This window comes from Cydia splendana, chromosome Z (assembly GCF_910591565.1).
Source record: "Cydia splendana chromosome Z, ilCydSple1.2, whole genome shotgun sequence".
Taxonomy (NCBI): domain Eukaryota; kingdom Metazoa; phylum Arthropoda; class Insecta; order Lepidoptera; family Tortricidae; genus Cydia; species Cydia splendana.
Window position 1 is genome coordinate 31,706,651 of NC_085987.1, and position 27,729 is coordinate 31,734,379.

At 36.5% G+C, this 27,729-nt stretch overlaps 1 protein-coding gene across 1 annotated transcript; it reads right to left on the minus strand.

The window, feature by feature from the left end:
- Positions 1–672: 672 nt before the first annotated feature.
- Positions 673–27,704, minus strand: LOC134804802 (RING finger and SPRY domain-containing protein 1-like). The gene is made up of 10 exons (XM_063778052.1): positions 27,524–27,704; positions 26,818–27,008; positions 23,840–24,020; positions 19,673–19,843; positions 17,069–17,276; positions 16,160–16,419; positions 15,679–15,896; positions 5,934–6,078; positions 1,857–1,972; positions 673–1,070 (listed from the first exon to the last, which is right to left on the minus strand). The coding sequence occupies exons 2-10, from the start codon at positions 27,003–27,005 to the stop codon at positions 983–985; spliced, it is 1,575 nt and encodes a 524-aa protein (XP_063634122.1). The 5' UTR covers positions 27,006–27,008; positions 27,524–27,704; the 3' UTR covers positions 673–982.
- Between the last annotated feature and the right edge of the window lie 25 nt (positions 27,705–27,729).

The window sequence follows — 27,729 nt, forward strand, 5'->3', positions numbered from 1 at the left end:
GATTAGAGACGGAAATGTAACATCCTCTTGCTAGGGTACTTACAGTACTGTCTTTGCCTTGTTGTGTCAGCCTTTATATACTGGGTTCTACCTTACAAAACAACAAATAAGCAATGACCAGAGGCTCATTTACCAAAAGGCTGTAGACTAATAGCCCACGAACTGTCAAGTCGTATGGGTTACTATGGCAAGTTGGCAACGCACTAATATTAGACTTATACTGTTCGAGAAATGGGCCCCAGAAGTTCGAACTTCCGAAAGTTTCCCGATAACTAATTAAGTGTCCTGTATCCTTACAATGAGTTTGACACTGACATTGTCGCTGGCGACTGCGTAAACTAACTCACAATGCATCTCCTGGTATAATTTCAACCGCAAGGTCCAAATTCAAATATTGAAAAAAGACACTTGTAGCAATATTGTTTAGGTGAAAACATGAATCGAGTTAACACATTGTCGTTGTGATTTTACCATACAAAAGTTTCATACCTAATTGATTATAGAACACTTCGTTTCGGTATTATTACTAGGCACCGTTGTACTAGCACTAAAGTTGTTTTTGTATTGATATTGTAAGTAACATAGGTACTGAATTAAAACAGATATTAAACTGTAATTTAACACCTACTTTATACATTTTCCCAGTACCTTAAGAACTTTTTATGATGTCAATATCACATTTTGCTACATGATTTAGTTATCCAATTTGGCACACAATAGTAGTCGATCCCACGATGTCTATTGGCTACGAACAAAGCTATAAAGTGGTGTATGGTGTACGGAGAGCAACTTAACTGGCCATCGGTGACCTTGTGTTATTGCAATAAGTTTTACAAATTGCCATATACAGTGTGGAAAGTGAAGAACGGCCCTAATGGAGGCCATATATGAGATCAGCGGGCGGGTCGCGGGCCTCGGCGGGCGGCGTGGGGGACTCGTCGAGCGTGATGTTGGGGCTCGACTCGCTGTCGCGCGACTCCTGTCATGTCTCCTCGCGGCGCACGGTCACTATGCCCGCACGGCACATCGGGCACTCCTTCAACTGTGACGTGCACAGCGAGCAGAAACCTCTGTCGACAATAAGTAAAACGTTTCAAACTATTACACTCGCCTACGGTTTTTCCGTATCTCCTATTTTCCTATTTTTTTAATCCTTAATCATGTAGCAACAAAATAGGAGCCAGTCATTGACATGCCTATATCTAAGGACGGGCCTTACGGGCACTAAGAATGGTGCTAGTTCAGCGGTGTCACTCACAAATTCGAGCCAATCGTGCAGTCACAATGGCGCCAGTCGTCGAGTTACGGAAACCAATACAATACAACAATAGCCAACAAAACGGTATGGCACACGTGAGAAAGATTCCACCCACATATATATTCGAGCAAAAAGGATACATTTATTATCATTGGCTTCCTGTTCCTAATGACGTAGAAGCTAAAATATACAATGTGGTTTTGCAAATTTAGTACATACATATAACAAATGTGGATGCCCAACAAACGTGTCAACCGTTTTGGTGGTAGATGGGGGTCAAGAGCTTATTACACTACTCCCTTATTGGCCTTATTCATCCTCTATTAAATTTCGTCTCTTTCAAACAAACATAAATTTTGACGGATTCAACGACGGAACGGGACAAATGATTGGTTACCAATGGCTTATTACTATAAGTTTTAACAGACGTTTATGAATATCTCTAATATTTACTCCTGGCCCAAAGATCTGTAACAAAATTTAGTTAAAAAAATAAGCGTAAACTAAACATAAATGGATTCAAGTGTCAATCCACCCAACGTTAAAATAAAATTGACCATTAGGTTTGTAAATACTGGGCTTGGACCTTAGACCGTACCTGTGTCCGCAAGGCTCTAGCACACAGCAGGCGGTGTCGTCGAAGCAAAGCGTGCAAGAGTCCTCCTTCACGCTCGAGCAGCGGAGCTGTTCCAGGTATATCCTCCGAGGCACTACCTGTAACATATACGGGTTTTACATATTACCAGTGACTGTAACTAATCCGCTACAAATACTGCCTTAAATGGACATGGACGATGAGTACTTAATATATAATTCACTATAAAATACGAGTGAATCAACATAAAAAAAATGCAAAAGTAATGCAACAACGGGAATGCTACTTCGTTAAATAAATAAAGCAGGACTTCACAAAGTATCAATAAGGCGTTTAAATTTTTAATCCCTTTCGGACTACCCCATGCCATTTCCATCTCACTGAAAAAAAGTCATTCATTTTAGGAACCTGGCTGGGTCTCAAATCCTGTATATCGATTTCCAACATAGGTATATCTGATTTTCCAACAGATAAATATAGGAATGTTATTTAATCTTCAATACGCAAGATTATAAAAATAGGACTCAAATGTGAGGTTAAGAGGAAAATCGCCATGTTCTGAACACGTGGCCGTGTGGTGTGTTGAGAGCAAGTAACGCATGCGCGCCCACCACGACGCGCAAAATTGGGTCATTAGGTCTGATTGAACGTAGCCCCGTAAGACCCAGCTACTACCTATTAGCCCATTTTATAGCCCTTAATTTAACAAATAATATTTGTAACTTTATTTGCGGTTTAATTTGCTTGTTTAGGTTTAATCTTGCACGCAATATTCGAAACACTTTCCGATGTCCTATTGCTCTGAAATTTACCTATACCTACGAAGCGAACTGAAGCACAGCACAAGCTTTTATTGACTACTGTATTTAAATACAGCACAGCACAAGCATTTAATGACTACTGTATTTAAATACAGCACAGTACAAACTTTTATTGACTACTGTATTTAAATTCGCTTCGTAGGTATTATATTGTACTTAAATAATGAAATGTAATGGGTTTATACCTTAATAAATAGCATTTTTATTTATTATTTATTTATTTATAGGCTAATAATGAAACAATGATAGTCAGATGCTTTTTTTAGTTTGTAACAAAAAATGTGACACCAATAAAATTATCAGGGATGTGGCGTCATATAGGCTATTCTTCTGGAGGGCTCAGTATATTTACCGTAACGTAAAAATATCTGCCTTAATTATACGGGGATAAGACATAAAATTTAATGAGTTTTCAAATGCGTAGCTACATATACTAGACGGCTGTAATGTTATTTCACGATGTCACGTGTAGGCGACGAGCGTCACAACAGGAAGACCAACGGTTATAACAATCATAATACTAGGACTTATATAACACCCGTGAAGGCACAATTATATTGATGCAATCAAAATTAATCAACTTCTCCAAATTGGTACTCTGATTTGAAATTTATTTCCTTTTCTCTTAAATCAAATTATATCATTATCGGCGGACTTAACCAACTAGGTACGAAACGCACCGTGACCATAACTTTACCGCAACATAAAATACATATGTATATGATTTTCACAAGTCTTAAAACGTAAATATACTAACTTCACATTTTCTTTAGTGGTCGTTTATAAACTGATAACAAATGTTCCGGTTTCATAAAATATCGTCGTCAATTACCTTTCGTCGTCCAAGTACAGTCAACATCGCAAAAATGTATCCATTTACTTCAAAATTTCCTCTAAAGATTCTGACCCTAGGGGAGTTATAGCTTTTTTTTCACAATCCATAGTAGTAAGAAAAAAAAATCGCATTAAATTGTTATTTAAAATGATAGGGAAATAATATTCCCGGTGAAGTGAACCCCTGGGATGTGACGTCACCGGGCTACCCACGCTTGAAGTATCCGGGCGGCGGGCGGTGACGCGCGCGCCCACGTGCCACCCACTCATTTAGACCCCTTCCACACAGATATTCCAATAATAGATTTACATATACCGGCCATACTACAAATATTTTTTTTTTTACCCGACTGCGGCGACAAAAAGAGAATTATATGATTGTATCCTATGATCCCTCGTATGGTATGTCGTTAGATTCGTCTCCATTGCACTATCACTACGTAGATATGTATATGTAAACAAAAAAACTACAGAGTTAAGATTGGTATAACCCGCAGAGGGCAACATTGACCGCTCGCCAAACACTTAAGAATACATTACGAGTATGTGTCAAATCGGCAAAGCTTAGGTAGATTAAATAATCTATCAAAAAATATGGTGAGACGTCATCTCATGAATGAGGCACTATTACGTCTGAATTGTTGTAATATTTTGAATTTAATTTCCTTCCTCGGAATTCAATCTATCTCCATACCAAATTTCATTTACATGGGTTTAGCTGTTTAAACGTGAAGAGGTACATAACTACGAGACAGAGAGTTTAATTTCTCATTTACAAATGTATTAGTAGACAGACATGTTAAAAGTGAATACCAACTTTACATATAATATGTATGTAGATACAATCTAAATTAGTGGCTAGAAAATAATAGCTAGCAGAACAAAGTGAATATATCAATAATCACCTAAATTATCGAAACTAAATACAAGTCCTATTTTTGACTAATATTTTTGTGACCAACGACTTACATTAAATAAATTTACTTTAGAGATATGGAGTTGATTAGAAACTTTTTTTATAAAAAAAAACTGCATTTAATATTCCTAGCCGTGGTGACATCGCTTTTAGTTTTCCACAATGCACTTCGCACACAGACAATGCAGTTCGAACACTAGGCATGGGGAGCGTAATGTCACCCCGCTTCCTAGACCCACGCGCGCGATATGCAGCCGCAGCGCCCACTTTGTCGCTTCACCTTCAGTTTTTATACTGTATGAGGGCATTTTTATTTTAGGGCGCGAACTCGCATGCGATTTAATTACATTGCGGACTGTTGGTTACGTCAAATTCAACCGACGGATCAAAACCCGCAATGTCATGAAACACGCATGCGGGTTCTCGCATCGTCTAAATGAGCCCTAAGACTTCTTTTTTGTCGTTATACTTTTTGCAGTGTCGTGGTCAACTGCTGACATCAGGCACAGATGTTGCCTGCCGTACGATTTCTCGCCATTTTCCGCGGTTGGAGGTTCTGGCAAATGCGTTCAGGGATCCTTCCATGGCAGATTTGATTTGGTCAGTTTATCGCATGGGTGGCCTTTTACGCGGTCTTGTTTAAGTTACGTCTGACTGTTACTTTCTTGATAAAATGTATGGGGTTTGATATTGACCGTCAGTTATGTGACGATTGCTAACCGGCCGTTAATGGTACACAATTATTTAATAGTGCTCCTGGGCCATTTTATTTAAAGTTGTCCCCTACATTTTTTTTTTAATTTGTGAAATTTTATGTTATTTCTACTCAGAATCACGAGCTCTTACTATCCTGATAAGAGAAAAAAAGTGTCCCAAGGTTTTTATTTCCATTACGTTACCATTTTTCATAGACTTTGTATGGCGGTTACGGAATGGAAAGATCGAAAATTGTATGGAAATTTTAGGACACTTTTTTTTCTCCTATTAGGATCAAAAGAGCTCATGATTTAGAGTAGAAATAACATAAAAAATCCCAAATTTGAAAAAAAATGTAGGGGACAACTTTAAATAAAATAACCCTCCTACATTGGCTGTTATAAAATGTTATACATATAACATTGTGAGACAGTGACGACATAAAAAAACACTATCAACACTTATGTTGTCTGCGTCAAACGATGTTTTTCTTTAACGATGGGACCTTAGAATTTATTTTCTACCTTTAATATATTTTTTCCTAGCGGATCCTAGCGAAAAACCGTAGCACTTATTTTATAAGAAATCTTAATTAGATTATTTACGTAACAGATAATTTTTTGCTATGGGCTACCGTTCACAAAATTATTTACGAAAAACTAAAAAAAAAAAAAACGATTTTAGAACAAATTATAAGTACCTAACCTTAATATATTTTGAAATATTGATCCTAGCTGAGATATTTTGAGTATGATTTGTGCACCCATATTTTTATACTTGACTGTACCACTATATATACAAATAACAGGTTACCTTTTTTTGTTCATCAGTCAAGTAGCCGTGCTGGTTGAAGGACGCGAACGGGCGGTCGGTGGGCGGGAACATGAACGGCTCGTGGCCGAAGTTGAAGCGGCACTGTTGGAACGCCATGAAGCTCGCCGCGGCGAAGAAGCCTTGCCTATAACAATCAATCTTATACAAGCAATAGTCAACACAACACAGCTTTCTTGGGCAAAAGTATATTGGGTATGGCCCCAAAATTTTTTAATAGTATCCCAAATAATGTAAAGTCCTTGCCAACTGATGAATTTAAAATACAATTAAAATCATATTTAATAAATAAATGCTATTACTCAGTATTGAGTAAGATTTTAAGTATCGCCATACTTAAAACACCCAATTATAACTGTCCAGTCTATGTAATGATATAATTTGTACTTAATATTTTGTTTACTTAATGTTTGGCCGCTTTGAATGTTAAATTTTGTATGTTATATATCTAACATGATGTATAAATAATACCTTAAATGTTAATTGTTTTGTTTCTGATAACATGCTAATCTAATAGTAAGAATTTATTAATACCATATAGTCTGTTCGAGAAACGGAAAACGGTGAAAAATAGAGATAATACTCCTAAAAATACGTGTGATACCTCATTAGATTCGTAATGATGTCTAGAAAAATGTATTTGAAGCCTGTATTAGCACACAAAAAATATCAAAAATTATAAACAAAAAAAGGGGGTAAAAAGTAGATATTTTTTATTTAAGTATTAATATTTAAGATACCAAAATTCATATTATAAAAGAGGAGGATATTTCCAATCAAACATTCCATACTTGCAGAACTGTATCTCCATTATTTATACTTTTTATTCAACGCTGAACACAGCCCTCCGCGCCTCATTTTCGAGAAATGCGCGCGGCGTGAAAAAACGATTACGTAACAGTAAATATAATTTTAAAGATATTAAATATGGTTTGAACATTTTAAAGAAATTATGGTATATTTAAAACATGTTAACAAATGTACTACTTGTATAAATTTATCTTAAAGTTATTTTTTCAATAAGTTATGCAATTGTTAATCAACAAAATTTTCTCGATCATCCTTCTTTATTGAAAACGAAAAAATAATGTATAAATAACTATTGTAAAATTTAGACCCTTTCTAGTGCCCTTCTCATATACATGCTTAATAAGATCACATAATAAAAGTTTTAATAAAGTTAATAGTTTGCTTAAAATAAGTTTTAGAATAACATAGAAAATTTACGAAAAACGAAAAATCAAGGTAAAATTGTAAAATATAAAACAATATTATAACCAAACCATTAATTTTTATAGAACTTTAATAACGAGATCTTATTAAGCATGTATATGAGAAGGACTCTAGAAGGCAAGAAAATTTTACAATAGTTATTTATACATTTTTTTTTTTCGTTTTCAATAAAGAAGGAATTTCGAGAAAATTTTGTTCATTAACAATTGCATAACTTGTTGAAATAATAACTTTAAGGTAAATTTCTACAAGTATTACATTTGTTGACACGTTTTAAATACACCATTTTTTTTTTTTCAATTAATATTTTATACTTTAAAATTATATTTAATATTACGTAATCGGTTTTCCACGCCGCGCGCGTTTCCGAAAATGAGGCGCGGAGGGCTGTGTTCAGCGTTGAAGAAAAAGTATAAATAATGGAGATACAGTTCTGGAAGTATGGAATGTTTGATTGGAAATATCCTCCTCTTTTATAATATTAATTTTGGTATCTTAAATATTAATCATCATGAACAACACCACTAACAGCAAGCGCCGCGGCATAGAGTGAGGACTGTCCAACGTCTTGGAAGATTTGGACTATGCCGATGACCTATGCCTATTGAGCCACACGCGCGCCGACATGCAAGCCAAACTGGATGACCTACGGCGAGAAGCTTTGGAGGCGGGACTAAATATTAACACCCGGAAGACCCAGTAGATGAGGTGCGGAGTGACGAGCTCGTTGCCGTTGCTCATCGGCACAGAGGGTGTGGAGAGGGTCCACAAGTTTACCTACCTCGGAAGCGTAGTGTCGGAAACCGGAGGGACCGAAGAGGACATCGCTTTGAGAATCGCCAAGGGAAAAGCGACCTTCGCACAGCTCCGTCCTTTATGGCAATCGCGGAAACTGCCTAGGAGAGTTAAGCTCAAGATATTCCAGTCCAACGTGAAAACCGTATTGCTGTACGGATGTGAGACGTGGAAGGTCACAAACGACATCTCACGTCGGCTCCAAGTCTTCGTCAACCGCTGTCTTCGCCGTATTCTCGGTGTATACTGGCCCGAGAAAATCTTCAACGTAGATCTGTGGGAACTCTGTGGTGAGACTCCGATCGACCAGCAGATCAAACGCCGCAAGTGGAACTGGATCGGCCACACGTTGCGAAGGGATTGCGATCACATCCCGAGGCAAGCCCTCGACTGGAATCCCCAAGGAAAGCGGAAACGTGGCCGCCCTAAACAATCCTGGCGACGGACGATCATCGCAGAGGCGGTGACCATTGGCAAGACGTGGAGCGAAATGAAGCGCGTAGCTCAAGACCGAACGGGATGGCGTAGTACTGTGGATGCCCTCTGCCCCATCTAGGGGACATAGGATATTAAGTCAAGTAAGTCAAATATTAATACTTTTTTCACCTCAGCAGCTCGAACAAGGGTACTTTGCTTCTTAAAAATAGTGAGCAAAATGCGATTTTGCTCACTGAGTGAGACAAAATGACATTCAAGTGACCTTTATAGTCAAATGTCATTTCAACATGCGGGGTCTAATACAAGTTCGAAATACTTGGGTTCTATTATCTCTGTCCCTTTCACACTGTTAGCAAAAAGAAACAGACGAAAAAAAGTTCAAACGACATTCAACGGTATATTGACTGTTTATAATAGACCCCCGAAAAACTTCAGAACGCATCGTTCCAAACCACGTACGAGCTCCGTACGAGTATGAATTCTAAATAATTATTTAATTAAAATAAAGTTTAAATTTGATAAAAATACTATATTTTAGGTATTTTATTGTACAATTAAAATAATGAACTCAAAAAATACACAGATTATCACGCAAAATTAATTATTTTACTTTTAAGAATTTCTACTATAGTTGACAAATAGTACGTATCCGCAATTCGGACCGTATCTTAGAAAGTTCTTTTTTTACAAAAAAAAAGTTGTTGGTTGAAGTGTCAGTTGATGTTTCTTTATTTCCATAGTATTTTACTGAAATTTATTATTACGTTTTGTTTTTGTGTTAGATTGCGGTAATTAAACTTAATTGTTTGTATATCTTAAGAAAACATGAGTGCATAGGTATTAAGAAACGAAGAAGGATTACATTTTTCAAGTTGTCTAATAGGTATGTTCTCACTGCTAAGGTGTGAAAAATTTTGTGTACTACACGAGATCAAAGTTATTTACATCTCGTGCGCTTTTGAGTCCCTTACTACGCTCAAGATTCTAAATTAGATTCACTCGCTACGCTCGTGAATCTATTATAGAATCTTTCGCTTGCACGGGACTCAAAATAAGCACTCGCAGAAATATCAAACTTTGATCTCTTGTTGTACAAATAACTATTGAGATATTTGGGAAATACGAAAAATCTACTTCATTCTCCCTTTTTTTGTTAATAACTTTTGTAATTTTTTGTGTGCTAATACACGCTTCGAATACATTTTTCTAGACATCATTACGAATCTAATGAGGTATCACACGTATTTTTAGGAATATTATCTCTATTTTTCACCGTTTTCCGTTTCTCGAACACACTAATAGAGTCACCATAGTTTTTAAGTTTTATAACATTTGTACGCCAATAGGCAAAACACAGAGCTCTGTAATCACCTATTTTTACTTAAGACCTGTATCACCTGTGTTCTACAAATAAAATTTACTTTACTTTACTTTACGTTACTTTACAGAAAATAAGTGCATTCCCGTTGCCAGGGAGGTTTTGGGATTATACTGAGCAACTTTTACTATGGGACCAACCACGAAATCGGGAAAAAAAAATGACCCTCCCATGGGTGTGTAATGCTTAAGGTGGTTCGATTTTCATACAAAATTCAATCGCATTGCATTAAGTCACTACACACTATTAGTACATAAATATTTCCGCATTTATCTACTTTCGAATATTCGTTTGCGCGAAATTAATAGGAAAACAATGTTTCATACAGAAATCATGCAATAATCATAGTTAAATTTTCATCAATTTTACGTATGTGTGTGTCACAAATGTCGTGTACAGATACATTTGCGACGTTGCCATACTATTTCCGACGTTGCCGGGCTGACCACGGCGCGAATTTGGAGTGCCGTCATGTTTAGTGCAATTTTGTTGACAGGTACTTAATTGACTGAAGCGAGAATAAGTACCCGAAATTCGTCAGCTTAGCTAAGAACTATCATGGCGTGTTTTGCAAACAGTCGCTTTTTTGCTTTCAATCGGAAAGTTCCCGGTTCGATCCCCAGCATTGTATGCTGGGATATAACTTTTTGTAATTTTTTTACACCTAAATTTCGTATTGTTTTTTTTTATATGTTTATTTAATTTTTCTTATTTTCAAAAAGCGAATGACTACGCGTATTCGTTTATTTTTTACAAAGATAATTAGAAATTGTACTTTACCTAATCTCTTTGATTTTTACAATCAGGACATCCTCACTGCAATAAAAAAGAAATGTATAATATTTCCTGTGGTTGAAAATAATGGAATTTTTGTCCATGAATGAAGAACACAATTACAGTTACTACCAGGTAAGTAAATTATAACTCGATTATAACATTATTAGAATCCATATTGTTGCATCATCTTTCTTCCTATTACATCAGAGATTTTTTCCTATCATGATTCATGATATTATATTTCTTTCAGGTACAGGGACTACTACGGATAACAAATATGAAAAAAATGTACTTGTACTTGAATTCAAAATAAAAAAAATACTTAAATAAATGTTTTCATTTTATTTTAGGTAAAACCGGCCAAGTGCGAGTCGGACTCGCAAACGAAGGGTTCCGTACCATTATCTATAAAAAAGGGTCACCCATCCAAGTACTGACCCCGCCCGACGTTGCTTAACTTCGGTCAAAAATCACGTTTGTTGTATGGGAGCCCCACTTAAATCTTTATTTTATTCTGTTTTTAGTATTTGTTGTTATAGCGGCAACAGAAATACATCATCTGTGAAAATTTCAACTGTCTAGCTATCACGGTTCGTGAGATACAGCCTGGTGACATACAGACGGACGGACGGACGGACAGCGGAGTCTTAGTAATAGGGTCCCGTTTTACCCTTTGGGTACGGAACCCTAAAAGCTGTGAAAATCAGGTATTGAATATTTTTTTTGAAAACGTTGATAAAGTAATTTATTGATAGAGTCTGTGCGGAAAGAGAAGAGTCTTGAAATGTAGGGGAGCCCATACATTCAACCACTCTTCTCTTTCCGCACATACCCTAATACCAACTAATACTGAATATCTGGGGGAGCGGTGGTGGCCTAGCGGAAAGCGCGTGCGACTTGCAATCCGGAGGTCGCGGGTTCTAACCCCAGCTCGTACCAATGATATTTGGTACGAAATATCATTTGATACCTATTTACCGAAACCTATTTATATACCGATACCTATTTTTCGGTGAAAGAAAACAATGTGAGGAAACTGGACTAATCCCAATAAGTTAACTCTCTGGGTTGGAAGGTCAGGGCAGTCGCTTTCGTAAAAACTAGTGCCCATGCCAATTCTGGGATTAGATGCCAAGCGGACCCCACGCGAGGAAGAAGAGATTGAATATCTGGGAGACCGACCAAAGCTTAGAAAACATATAAAAACTAAAAAATGCGCGTTTTCTCACAGATCAGACCTAGCTAAGAGATCCAACCCCTTATAGCAAATTTCATTGAAATCGTTAGAGCCGTTTCTGATATCATCCAAATATATAAATAAATATATATATATAATAATTGCTCGTTTAAAGGTAAGATAACACAAAAAGACTAAAATAAACAAAAAGAAATTACCTACTCGCACCAGTCTTGAACCCCAATCCTCTTGCACGTATTTCCACGAACATACCGTTACGCTATTGCAACATACTTACGTTGTGTGAAATTGTCTACTACAAGGATCACGGAAACACTGTTTGCATGTGTGAGTAATAGTAGGAAAAAGCGTGACAGCAACACTCCGTCGAATTAAAAAGGTGGGTTTTGCACAATGAAGTATTCAATGTTTATTTTAATAGTTCAATATTTATTTAAAGAGTGCGCGAAACATACTTTTAAGTATACAAATACCATGACCATTTCACAAAAAAATAAAACCAGAAATTTTGCAAAAGTGGTGCCATCTAGCGAGAGTTAAGTTTTGAGTAACCTAGGCGAACCACCTTAATATAATTATAAAAAAACTATCATACATTTGTTATAACGCCATTTGATATATTATTGTATGTTATAATGCAATTTTTATTATACGTTTCCTTTGTTATATTGTGATTTCATCTAAACTGTCATTGATATAATGCCTAATGTAATATAATTTTCAAATAGTATATAGACATGTTTTATAATGACATTTATTATATTATATTTTTGTATAACGTAATACTTCATACAATTTTATCAAGTATAAATGCATATATTGTATAATATTTTTTGTCATATTTCATTTACTGATAACGTGATAACGTAAAGTTTTACATAATTTGTATAACTAGTACGCAGCCCTACTGCTATTGCTAGCTATTTTATTCTAGGGAAGTCACAGCCCAAGTAGCATGGAAGTGTCGGCAACATCAATATAGCAGCCAATTAAGAACTTAGAGTGATTTAAGGGACGTATAAGAGTGTCAGAAAAGATTTAAGCTGTATAAAAGGTACTTTACAGACATTATACAGCTCAAGCTGTATAAAATCATTATAAAGGATTCTGCGGAAGCATGGGGTGCTTTATCAGAATATAAAAAATCTACTATAAAACTAAAAGTGTTGTGAGAGACTACAAGCTAATTCTATCGTAAAAGCTGTATACAGGCTGTATTGTAGTAACACTTGGCACTTTTAGCTGTACAAAAGTATCTGTCAACTCCGTTTTAAAACATTAAGTGTTGTGAAACACTACAAGCTAATTTTATCGTAAAAGCTGTATACAGGCTGTATTGTAGTATCACTTGGCACTTGTAGCTGTACAAATGTATCTGTCAACCCCGTTTTAAAGCTATTTCTTATGGCGTAATCTTACTCTCCTATAAGAATAGTAGTTGTATAACTTCTGTCTGTAAGGGTATTATAAAACCAAATGAATAAATGGCAGCTATAGTACAGCTTTTTTCTGTATTACTGATAGAGTCGCTTATAACAATCTTTTGGCGTAATTTTACACTCGTATAAGTATAGTTGTGTAATGATTTCTGAAAACAAGCGTATTATAAAACTAAAGGAATATATGACAGTTACAGTACAGGTTTTTTATTTGTTATACGGATCTCTAAAGAGAATTATAACTTACGGAGAACCGAAATACAGCCAAACGAATACAAATATTCTATTATAAAGCTGTTTTAATTACAAAAGCTGTAAAAGACACTCCATTTATTACACAGCACAGCTACTAAGATTATAATGCTCTCCAACTATCCTGTAGGCTGTTTAAAAATTGACGCCATATTACAATAAAAAAAAAACGTATTTGTAAATATAATTAAAGAAATACTTGCAAATATTTAGCAGACTAATGCCGTGTTATGATTACCAGCTAAAATAAATTGTTTAGCCTTAGAATTAATATTTATAAATATTTTTGATACTCTAACCTTAAAAACAAACAGTAACTTTACCGATTTTTGATATTTTCCTTATGGTTTCTCTTTGTTATTTTGCTTGCGCGTAAATATTTTGCCAGTAAAGATACACAGGTTCACAATAAATAATAATCCGCACTTACCAATAATGTAATATTCCATTCAAGTCCTGTATAATATTTACTTTTACTTTTACCATCCAGTATAACACTTTATTGTAGCCATTACTATATTACGAATGAACATTATTAAGACATTTTAGTTTCTTAAATGATTATTATTCTCTTGTAATTCTATCTTATAACTCATGTAAAACTTATATTCTTATATCGTACTTATAATAGATTATCTGTAGTGTTAAGGTTTCCTGTTACACCGAAATATAGCTGTAACGCAGCTATTATGCAGCTTATGTATTGCTTATACAGCTACTCTACAGCTCTAATAACGCCAAAGGCTGTATAATTTGGGCCCTTTTTTTACTTATAAGGGCTGTATAAGCGCTTATACAGCCTTTGTACAGCCTAACTGTACAGCTTATAGTGTACAAATAAACTTTAATACAGCTTATATACAGCTTGCAATGCTACTTGGGAGTTCTAACCTAACCTAACCAATTTTTTCACGGTTTTCGTCCTACGGGGACCGCAGTTCAAACCTAACCTAAACCACTTTTTTGCTAGAGTATTTTATTCTACGGAGGGTCAAAGTTCTAACCTCACCTAGCCCTCCTTTTGTTAGGTAGTTATTCGTTAGTGCGGAGTCGCAGTTCCAACCTAACCTAACCCATTTATGTCATGCAACTAATATGCCACACAAATAATTATGTGATGTCACTTGTTATAACAAATAATATGCTTTAGAGTATGTAATAATTATGACAATGTATATTAGACGAAGTGTAAATATACCTTATGACCATTATACCAATAATAACATTATGTTTACCGTTAATTATGTATTACGGTACTATGCCATTTATTACGTTATTCAAAATAACGATATATCAAACTATAATATATGAAAAGTAGTTATAACAAATGTAATGCACCCCCCTCCCATATCTTAGATGCCAAAATGTATGAGCGGCCAATTTTTTTTCTCCCGATTTCGGGATTGGTCCCATATGTAGTAAAACTTGCTCAGTATAATCCCTAAACCTCCCTGGCAACGGGAATTAACATATTTTTGGCCACCCTGTATTAGGGTGGTATTCCACCTGTCCAATATCTTGGTCCAATGTCATTGCGTCTCACTCTCTCATTAAGCAAATTGTGAGACAAAATACACATTGGACTAAGATATTGGACAGGTGAAATACAACCCTTACATACAGTTTATTTCACGAAAGTTTAATATGGGTCGAGCAATTCAAAGATATGAAGAAAGGCTGCCGGTGAGTGGAGTTGCCAGAGCTCAACGAGGGTGCGGGGTGTTAGGGACGGCAACGAGCATCTAACATTTCTGAAATTGCAGGCGTCCATAGGCTACGGAGACTGCTCGCCATAAGACGGGCCGTATGCATGTTTGCCACCGACGTACTTAGTATAAAAAAATGCGGCAGTGAGGGAATGTGAAAAAATATAAGGGATACAGAAAATTGTATTGTGACTGGGCGGCCAGTTTTGTTATCTTTGCAGTATGTTGACAGATTTTCCTGTTTTTAAGTTGAAGTATATAGATTTTACTATTTTACAGAATCTTCGGCAAACTACGCGAACTTTAAAGGCAGCACAGGAGCCCCCTGTTTAGTGGCAAGTGTCAAGTCTACGTTTGCGAATTAGGCCACAAAGTTTCTGACCCTTCTACGCTCAAGAGAGTGAGCGCGAATTTTAGCGGACCGCACTTGCTTTGGTGTGTCATGACTTGTTTAAGTTTTCCACTTAGACCACAAGTATTAAAGTACAAACGGCTCTTCAATAAATCGTACCTGGTAGTTTCAAATATCTCTCTACAAGGTGGCAACCGACGGCCGTTGAGTGAGAATATGACTTCCTTAGTGTTCATATCTATTAGAGCTCCTAGGACGTCTCCGGGCCGCCACTCGGGAACCTCTGTAACGGGCTCGGGGCGCGCTTTGTACCAAATGAGCTTCCTACAACCGTCGTACGAGAGTGAGTACAGGTCGTCTCCGATGCCGTATCCTTCCTGAAAATACAAGACGATTAGACAAGTGGCATTTGGTTTACAGAATGATTTCTGGAAGCTGGCGTGGATAAAATAAACTACGAGCTAAATCAAATTAAAATTAACCTGAGTCTCAGTGTATAATATCACTGGCGTGGCGGCGCGTATTACGCGCTAATTTGATAAAATGCATGGCCGAAAAAACGTGCAGACACGAGGTTGGTATACGATATTTCAACACTCGCTATGATCACTAATGCCTAAACAGTTGATATTACACTCACATGATTAAGGAAATGGCTGTTCTTGGTCGCCCAGCCAATCTGCATGACCCCTGGCGTCACGATGACGGACTCGTAGTACCAGCAGCCCTCGTCGACTTGGAACGTGCACCGTACGCTTTCGAACGAGTACGAGTCGCATCGCGCCTCGAGACCGTCGCACGAGATCTTCAAGTACTCGCTCACGTCTTGCGAGTTGAGGATCACGTTGATGCTGGACATGTCCACGACTTCGTAGGAAAGCTTGCGGCCTTCGATTAGGACTGAGGAAATAACATTTATTTAAAGCTTGTTTAAGGAAAGCTATTGTAAAACTCATGTGGATTAATAATAAATACTTAAATAAATAAATATCTGGGGACATCTTACTCATATCAACCTAACCCAAAACTAAGCAAAGCTTATAATATGGGTGCTAGGCGAAGATATACATACTTATATACATAAATACATAGAAAACACCCATGACTCATGAACAAATATTTGTGTTCATCACACAAAAATGCCCTTACCGGGATTCGGACCCAGGACCGTCGGCTTCACAGGCAGAGTCACTACCCACTAGGCCAGACCCACTACCCACTAGCTAGGTCGTCCTACGGTCGATTGACTCCACAGGTGAAATCTAGCGTGAAATGATGGAATATGCGAATTCCGAGTGACGTCAGGAGGTTGACTCATGGCGGGGGGACTTAGGGCTCATTTAGACGATGCGAGTTTCATTACATTCAGGTTTTTGATCGGTCGGTTAAATTGGACGTAACCAACAGTCCGCAATGTAACTAAAATCGCATGCGAGTTCGCGCGCCGTTTAAATCAGCCCTTATTCAGGCCAACTTTGTTGATCTGATCTTTACAACAGAAAGTGTACAGCAACACTAATGAACACGAGCCATACGTAGTGACACTTACACAGGTTGTCGAGCGCCCACTGCGCGCAGAACCCGACCTGCCGCCACACGGGGTCCTTGTTCCCCGCTAACTTCTCCAGCTCGAGCAGAGGGTTCCCTCGCTCTCGCTCTAGGCACTTGTTGATCGTCAACTTGTTTTCAGTCGTGTGGGCAAATTTCTCTAATGCTAACAACGCGAAGAGGACCACGCATGCTTCGCGACGTTTCACCTGGGAAAAGAATAAATAGTGTAATAAAAAGAAACACAAATTTTGAATGCGCGCGGTCTGCATATCACGCTTATGCCTATTTGAGGTTTCGGTACGGAATCATTATATGGGACCACAGTGTAAATGCTGACGAACTTTTTGTTGTACAAAAAAATGTATTCGAATTATTGTAAATATTCGGTTACCAGCAAGCTGCAGGCACCATTTTGTACAGCAAAATATACTGACTCTACCATGCATCTATATATTATAGATAGGAACATTTGTCAGGAAACACATGCATATGTTCACATACGAAAAAAGTGCTCGACGCCAGAACAGTTAACACTCCCTCAATCAAAATTAAACATCTTTAAAGACGGTCCATACTACAGATCAATTACAATTTATAATAAAATACCGGAATACATAAAGGCGGAAAATATGTGTCCTTTGTTCTGTAAGAAGCTTAAGACGTTCCTTCTCCAGAAAGCCTACTATTCTTTTGAAAAATTTATGAATGATGTGGCTTGACATGTGTTATTTAGTTTAGTCTTGGTTAGTGATGTGCCGTTACCGGTAAAATACCCAAGGTGGTAAAATACCCAGTAATGTTACCGGTAAGATTACCCAGAATCAGTAATTTACGGTAATATTCAAATTAAGTAAATGTCAACATAAGTTGTTTTACATTAAATCACTACTTGTCAACAAATGCATCATACGAAGTGCAAAAAATCAACATAGGTTTACTTTTCTAGTAAATTCCCAACCCTACTGGTAATTTTCCCAATGTTACTCGGTATTTTACCAATATTACTAGGAAGTATTCCCCTTGTCTGGGCAAGTGGGCATAGTCAAAACCAGTTCCAGTCAAAACCACTATTTAATACTAGATTTTTAGTAAAACTAAAACGAAAATGTAAAAATCACATTGATTTAATAATAATCATCGCATTATTATGAGTAGGTAAGGTGTAGTACAATGACATTTTTATACGTTAAGTGGTAATTTTTTGATAGCTTAAATGATATAATTATATTCTTATTTTGAGCGTGTATATTTGTTTTTTTTTAAATATTTATTTTATTTATTTCATTTATTTCATTTATTTCATTTATTTCATTTATTTCATTTATTTCATTTATTTCATTTATTTCATTTATTTCATTTATTTCATTTATTTCATTTATTTCATTTATTTCATTTATTTCATTTATTTCATTTATTTCATTTATTTCATTTATTTCATTTATTTCATTTATTTCATTTATTTCATTTATTTCATTTATTTCATTTATTTCATTTATTTCATTTATTTCATTTATTTCATTTATTTCATTTATTTCATTTATTTCATTTATTTCATTTATTTCATTTATTTCATTTATTTCATTTATTTCATTTATTTCATTTATTTCATTTATTTCATTTATTTCATTTATTTCATTTATTTCATTTATTTCATTTATTTCATTTATTTCATTTATTTCATTTATTTCATTTATTTCATTTATTTCATTTATTTCATTTATTTCATTTATTTCATTTATTTCATTTATTTCATTTATTTCATTTATTTTATTTAGTGACATAATTAAGCCATTTCTACATATTTTAAATTAAATTAATTCATTTATAACGTAAGCGTTCAAGTACAAGTATATTACCCGCTTTTGGGAATATTACCGGGAAGAATGGTAATTTACTGGTAATATTCCCAAATGGTAAAATACCGGTAATGGTATTTTACTCTCGGCACATCACTAGTCTTGGTTTAGATATACGTTTGACATGTTAATAAATCAGAGAATAATGTAAATAAATAAATGTAATGTAAGGCGCATGTCAACTTAGTTATAAATATATGACTTTGTATTTTTTTTTGTGACATTATTTTAATACTCTTCTAATTTTATAATATGAATGTTTCGATTAATTATCATTTATAATTTAGTATGTAATTTTAATGTTAGTGTGTAAGATATTTGCTATGCCCTACCAGGGTATCAGTGCCTCTTACTTTGCAAATAACATCTGTGTAATGTAATGTACATGATTATGCAAATAAATAAATACAAATACAAAAAAAATGCTGTTTATATTATTTTAATACAATAATGAAGTTTCACGACCATTCATTTTATTTGAACTTAATTATCTGCCACAATAAACAAGTTTGCAGTATCTGAACAATTTTAGCTATTTATCTTATTTTTCATTGCACCTATTTAAATAAGATTTTGTTTCGTATGATAGATCTTTACCCTGCCTGTCGTCAAAGAGGTCATATCCCATGGTCATGGATATTGGATATCCAGTCTCTAGACCAAACAGCCCAGCACTATACATGCCATCATCAAACTCACCTACATATCATTTACCAGCAGTTCGAGAGACCCACACGCGGTCTTACCAGAAACGCGATGAGATAGTCGAGTGTGCTCTGCGTGAGCACGGCGACGCTGTTGGGCCCCGCCAGCTTCTCGGCCAGGCAGCCCAGCACCACGCAAATGTTCCGCTCGACTCGCACGTTCATGTCGCCTTGCGCTGCCCTCTGAGACGACAGACCCAGCATTTGCGTCACCTGCGACCGTCGAAGCTATTATCATTTGCGTAGTACAACACTTTACATCTTATCTCCGTAAAAGACCCAAAACTTAACTCATTTCACGACGACCACCACCACCAGGGCCGGATTAACCCTAAGTCAAAGTAGGCAACTGCCTAGGGGCCCCGCCTCGGCTAGGGGGCCCCGGCGGCTCAGCGCACACCAAATAAAATTTTGTTCCATAGGGTCAAAATTCATGAGTAATTTTTTTATTCTTATAATAATGAGTATATTGTTTTTTTTTCGATCCATTCTTTAAATTAATGAAATACTGTAATAAAATTGAAGCAATACGTTACAGTTTACGGGGCGTATTCTGCGTACCTGTTGTAAAGTTGTAATAATAGGGGTTTTCAGGAAAAATGGTTCACTTTTTTTCGAACAACCAACAACTTTTGGGTTATTTCGACTCAGAATCACGAGGACTAGGTATTGATTAAAACAAAGAAAAAGAAAGAAGATGTAAGTGTCCCCAGTTTTTCATAGGAATGCTCTACCTTCAGCCTCGCTTTTTACCTAAATTTACCATTGGTTTGTGTTCCACATCTCCTGTACTTCAGCTTAAGCTGGACTTCCGAGCAAAGCGGCTCTGACGCAACGGCCGCAGCGTCAGAGTCGCTGCGTCAGTGTCGCAACGTTAACTGACGCAGATTCGCTTCCGAGCGGCGAGACTCCGGCGACAGTCGCAGTTGTTATTCCTTACGGTGCAGACGTGATGAACCGATTAATTATGAAAATATTATTAGAAGAAGAGGAGGATGACGATCTTTTGCTTCGTTACTTTTACTGTGGAGCGAAGCCTACCCAACTCAATTTTCAAAAGTAGAATAGGGTAAAGGCACTTATAGCATCTTGAAAAAAAAAGCATTTAAACGAGAACGATGACAAATTCAGGAGCTTTAATATTCATTTTTTAGATATTCTAATTATTGACATAAGCTCAAAACCACGTGCGATCGCAGCGACTGCGCGACAGTGCTCGCGCAGACGTAGCACGGCCGCTATCGCCGAGCGATACTGACGCGGCGCCACTGTCGCTACGATAGTGACGCTGCGCTCGGAAGTAAGTTCATACATTTCCATACTGCATAATACTATCGCTCTGTCGCCGCGTCAGTGTCGCTGCGTTAGTGTCGCCGGAGCCGCTTTGCTCGGAAGTCTACCTTTAGCCTTTGGCCTCGCTGCGCAAAGCTCGGCCTGGTCTCGCTTTTTAATACAATGGACATTGGTTCGTGTCTGTACTCAACTATTTATCCTGAAGCCTGATGAAACACGGCTTTGACTTCGCATGAAAGCTCGCCTCACTGGGGAAGTTCGGACTTTTAGGCCCAGGTGAAAATCGGTACCCGGCCTTTTAACACGCTTTCACAATTTGCGATATTGTTAACAAAAAATTTCGCGCTCGCTGCGCTCGCGATTATTTTTGGTTCTTTAATTGACCCTGTATCTACATGTTAGCTTCACTGGTGAATTAATAGAATTAGACCAAGATAAGTCTGCAATGATTTTAATAGCATACGCAGTGCAATCGTTTTAGTTATACGTCATAATTTCATAGAAGTTTTGACGTTTTGCGAGTGCTATCAAAATTGTTGCAGGCTTATCTTGGTCTAACTCTAGTACTTAATTTAAGTAATTTTAACATATGGGAATTCTGTATTATTAGGTTGATTCTATAGTCAGACCGTAAAAAGTCTGCAGCGATTTTGATTGCACGCAGTGCAAGTGTCATTTTAAACGTCAAACTTCTATGAAATTATGACGTATACATAACACTTACTCTGCGTGGGCTATCAAATCCGCTGCAGACTTTGTTTGGTGCTACTCTAATCATGTGGCTCGGCTTTTCGTCTTATGGTCGGACAATCGCTGTTCAGTCTCGCAAAATATGAACTATTGAGAAAATCTACTTTGCGGCACCAGTTGAGCTTAGCCTTTAGCCTCGCTTAAAATTTGCCATTAGAGGTAGATAGGCAAGTGACGCTGAAGCTCTCATCTTTGGTATTCCACTGGGAATTGGCCTTAAGCCGAAAGGGCTCTCCCCACACTTGACGCGACGCGGAATCCGCAAAAACCAATAGAATAAAGCTTTATGTCCACGCAATAAGAGCGAAAAAGACATCTTTCGACGCCTGAAGATTGAAATTAAAAACGCAAACTTATTTCCCTGTACTGAAAATGCTGTGTGCAGAATTGACTGTAGGGGGCACCGAGCCTCGCACTGCCTAGGGGCCCCGGCATGCTTAATCCGGCCCTGACCACCACGAACACGACGATTTTGACGACCGGTCTGGCCTAGTGGGTAGTGACCCTGCCTAGTGGGTAGTAAGGGCATTTATTTGTGTGATGCCACAGATATTTGTTCCTGAGTCATGGTTGTTTTCTATGTATTTAAGTATTTATATATTATATATATCGTTGTCTGAGTACCCACATCACAAGCCTTCTTGAGCTTACTGTGGGACTTAGTCAATCTGTGTAAGAATGTCCTATAATATTTATTTATTATTATTTCAAGCATCATGATCACGTACACAGTTAAGTAAAGCCTCCATAAAGTGCATCAGCCATCATTTTCAGTAAAGCTAAAAACCAATGTGATTAACATTAAAAACGAATATCTATATTTCGCACATTAACGGGTTGGCTCAAAGTAATGAGAATTTATATTTACGAAACCCAACTTATTAACTGCATTAAAAGTAAATGTTTTTAAGTAATAATATTTATTTTGTAACGCTCAGTCGCTCATTACTTATTTGACAGTGACGGAAACGTTACGGACGCGAGGCGGCACTGGCGGCCGATTTTTGAATTTCGACCACTCGATTTTTTTTTATTGTAATAGTCAGCAAACGAGCAGACAAGCCGCCTGATGGGAAGCGGTCACAGGACGATCACAGGAGCCACTTATGCGTTGCCGACCCTTGAGAACCCTAAATATTTCGAGTATTTCGTTCAATAATATCTCCACTACTAGGCATTTAAATTCTACCAATACTCGTAGAATTGAAATTCAGTGGTCAATACCACTAGATTCCAAATTCCTATCGCTCGTATTTCAAAAATTAGCATTTCGCCGTTTTCCACCGATTTTCGAGTGACGTAATCGAGCGATCTAAATTCAATAATCGGCCCCCTGAAATCGTGCACCCGGCCAATTGCTTATGCGCTAGCGTCTTATACGTTCGTCAGAACGTAATAACAATAATGCGAGCAAATAGAAAATACGCCGCGTTCTAAATTATTGCTCCACTTTATCTAACCTTAACATTTATTAAGATGCGTGTTAAACATATGTATATATGTATGAAAACTACTCTACTAGTATGCCGGCACGCAACGACTCGAGCGTGACTACCTATGGTTTGCTCAATACATATATGACGCCCGCTGCCAAACCTGGATAATATATTTTTTAAGGAAAGTCCTAACAACACGTTTTACAACTAACTATTGTAAAGAATTTAATGTAGAATATACTTTTCATTGGCAGTTTTCTTGTAACATTAACCGTTTATCCAAAAATAATGAAAAACTACAAATCGGGACATAAAAGTGGGGAGGGGAAGGAGAAAAAACTATCACATGACGACTTATTTCCACTTCTATTTTTTCTTCCCTAGATAAGCTATGTACAGTCACCTGCAATTATATGTTACACAACGAAGGCCGCATAAATATCTGACACGATCTTATTCGTAGAGCCATAAGAGCGTGTCATATATTTTTGCGGCCTTCGAAGAGTAACATATTATTGCAGGTGACTACTTAGCTAGAAAAATTTCCAATTTTAATACGTAAAATTGGAAGAACTCGAACTAATATCAATAACAAATTAGGTATGTTTAATTTCGTGCCAAAATCCGACAAAGCAGTTTAGCTTATAAAGGTAACAATAGGGGGTATTGACGATTGTAAGTTTTCATTTATCCGGACTATTTACCAAAATTAAAGTGTAAGGTAATTTACCTTTATAACGGAATCTTTGGAGGGTAGCGGACAGTCATCCAGTAGGATGGTGATGACAGACGGGCCGAATGGGTCTTCGAGCGGTATCACTCTGACCATGGACTTGACCACCTGTATCCATCCTTCCTCTTTGTCCGCTATCATGTGCAGTTTGACCAGGGAGACCGGAGATTCTTCGTCGCTGTAACATGAGGTTCATAAATTAGGACCAATTTTAGTACATAATGTAAGGGTACTTTATAGAAACGTTAACATGCGAGAAAGAGATGAGTAAAAATTATGTGGTCGCTTGTGGATAAATAGTCAGTTCTGACACATTATTAAACAATATTTATTTTATTACCTAAATGTGATTTACATAAGAATACATCAGTGTGCAGACATAAATACACAGTACAGAGAGAAAACCTAATAAGGTGTATTCGGGTACATATTGTCGCGTACATCCGAAAATAACCCATAATTCTATATGTAAATCCAAGTCCATGTTCGGCACTACCCGACAATCAGGTAGTGATTCAAAATTACCCGAATACAAATTGTGGTAATATCTTATAGGCTGCTTAGTAGGTAGGGTAGCCCACATCGTTATTGATATGGAAAAATTTGAACTCTAGTGAGAACTGTTAGAAGTCACACAGTATATTCAGGACAGCCGTAGACAGTGACGGAGGGCTACCCGAAAAAAGAAAATAAAATCCCGAAAATAAAAAATAATATTATTGGACCACCCTAATATTCAGGCTATGGAGGGTTTCAGACAAATATATGTCAGCAACACTATTCGCTTAGCACATTTGCATGCAAACTTCTATGTAGGGGAGGACCTTTTCTCTGCAGCTCTGCAACTGTACATAAAAAATCGTTTCGCCTTACTTCTGCGGGAAGCGGAAAGAAATAATGAAGCTATTCTTTGCTTATTTGTTAAGATTTGCTAATATTATTTTATTTAGTACAACAGTGCACCTGTACCTATTTCCTTCTTCAACACCTGCTAGTTTTTTTATTTGCAGGTATGTATTTGGTTTGAGAAAACAACACACAGAGACTGATTTGGTCCTGAGTTTATTCATATAGGAACCCCCTAACTGTCATTACATGGCACCCTCAAAAATTCGATATCTGGCAATGAGTGTTTTCTGTGGTTGGCCTCACACATTCACAAAACAAAAAAGTCCCTATAGTCCTTACCATAACGTCAGGTGACAACCAAAACTAATTGCAAAAAATAAATTAAACAAAAATCAACCTTGTTTTTATACGGTTCAATATGGCCCTGAACTTGTGGCAGTAATTAGTAAGTTTGGTTGTCACCATATAAACAAACACAGACATACAAATTATCAGAATCAAAATACTTTTATAATACTCATACTACTAGTAGCATTGCAAATAGGAAAACGATTTCGCATTTAGCATCAAACCTAATTAAATGCATGCAGTATAATAGCTGTAATTGCATAATTAATAAGATGCAATGTAAGCAGCATCAGCGCTAAAACATTTTTATATTCATTGTTTGCAATGAAGTGTTCATTTTCCTTACTAGCCTTAAACTCTAGCTGCCAAGTGGCTTATAATAGTTATAATAACGTCTCCCATTCCATTCAGATTTAATCTTTTCTTTGACAACCTCTTTCTTTAAGATGAAATTTAGTTAATCACTAGCGGCTTCGCACAGGTTAACAAGTTATACAATACACCTAAACCTTCCTCAAGAATACGGCCCTGCTAAGCCAAAGAACGCCATCTCAAAAGAAAATTCATTGCTAACTTATACTTTAGTGTCTATTACTCAGAATTCCATTTACAAAATCATTTGTTTTTGAGATAGCGCTATTCGGCTTAGGAGGGCAGAATATCTCTATTGATAGATGAAAACCACATGAAAATCCATTCCATAGTTTTAGAGTTTATTGCGAACATACAAACACACAGCCAGATGCGGCAAAGGACTTTGTTTTATAAGGTGTAGTGATTTTTATGTAACTTACGAGCACAAAATGCCGTGTCTTACAGCTACATGTTATTAGGTTATTACTATTTTAATATTATTATAGGCCGGTAGCTTGAACATGTCATGCTCGCTTAAAAGTCTTTGCTTACGGTGGCGTCGTTGATCGGGTCGCCACTTTCCCGAATGAAGGTTGAGGGAGGCGATGGCTGAGATACGCGTCATACTCGTGAACGGGTGCTGTTTGTGGAGACTGGTCTGTTTAAGCTAACACAAGCTATTATACTTAGTAACTTTATTTTTATTAATTAATTACAGTGAGACGCCTCATTCTGCTCTCGTATGTTTATTTTCTCTTAATGAATGTATTAATTATACAGGATATTGACTCTTGGAGACCCTATACATCTCTAAGGATAACTTGATAAACTATATAATCTTATAGTTCTGACACCTAGAGACATTTACACCTCTAAATATTATAGATTTTTTTTTTGTGTTTTGTATCTGTATTTTTTATGTAATTCGACATTAAGAGACCATATACATCTCTTAGTAATTGTAATATGTTAGATTGAATTGTTAGTTTTATTTTATAAAATTGTTGATGTTATTATTTTTCCTTGTATGTAAATTCAATGATGACGTGTAAAAGTGCCCTTGTGGCCTATTTGCTGAATAAATGTTGATGTTTGATGTTTGATGATGTTTGATTTGCAGAATTAGTAATAACACAAAATCTGCTAGTAAAAAGGTTTGCCATGATAATGACCTATCTATATTAAAATTTCTTAATTACTTCAATAATATACTTAAAACAATGTACTATTGTTGAAGTGAACAAACAACTTCAACAATCAATAAAATAAAATAAAAATTGTTTTGCATACTATCTCACCGTTTTAACATCCTTTACCAGCCTTATCATTAAAAAGAGTTAATCAATTTCACAAGTTTCTAACAAAGTGACTGGCTACATTGTTTGGCAGGCCTATAAGATATTCAGAATTTGATTTTGACTCACTTGTCAACAATTGAAGCTATGAGACCAAGCATTTCCAGCACAAGTTGGTCTACAAGCTTGGAGTCCACGACCTTTGTGACGCGAGGCCGCGTCTCCGACACGGCCGGGGACGCGGACTCGGGCTCAGGGCTCAGCGAGTACACGTCACCTTCTTCTGGACCTTTGTCTTTACACCAACACACCCCCATTACCTAAAATAACAGATAAGCTCAAATTATTTACTATATGATCCACATAAGCTGTTGAGTTGTTATGAGATGTTCTTACAATTCAGACACCTTATAATAATTCTAACTATACCATTGTATAACTACCTATAAGTAGTAATCAAATGATTTATTAAAGTTGTTTCTCAAATATTACATTAGGGGACTGCTTAATAATCTGGTCAAGCATAACAACAAAAATTGTAATCTAATCTACACACATGTAACATCATCAAAAGTGCACTCTTTGTTTTAGTAATTCATTTCTTACAAATATCGAACAGATTTATTAAATACTTGAATCTGTTCTTAATATTTTGTATTTGTACCAAATTTCAAAATCATACATATTCTTACTAAAATGATACAGATAAATAAATCTCAAAGCGGACGAAAGAAAATAAACTGTTTCCTAGAAAATAACTTATATTTGAATATTGAATTATGATCTCTGAAGTAGGTGGTGAATCACAACATTACAAATCATAAGTCACACTTACTGTAGTTTGATGTCGGGTTTCATTGCATTATTAGAGATTTCAGCCTGACAATTCCCGTATTCTGTTTTACCGCAGGTATAATGTTTTAGAATGTTTTGTTGATATTGTTGTAGGTACTCAGAATATTCATAATTGGTGTAGACAGGTATAGTTCTCAAAATTATTGGCTAGGTACTCAACCGATACAACAGCACATCTGTCATGTC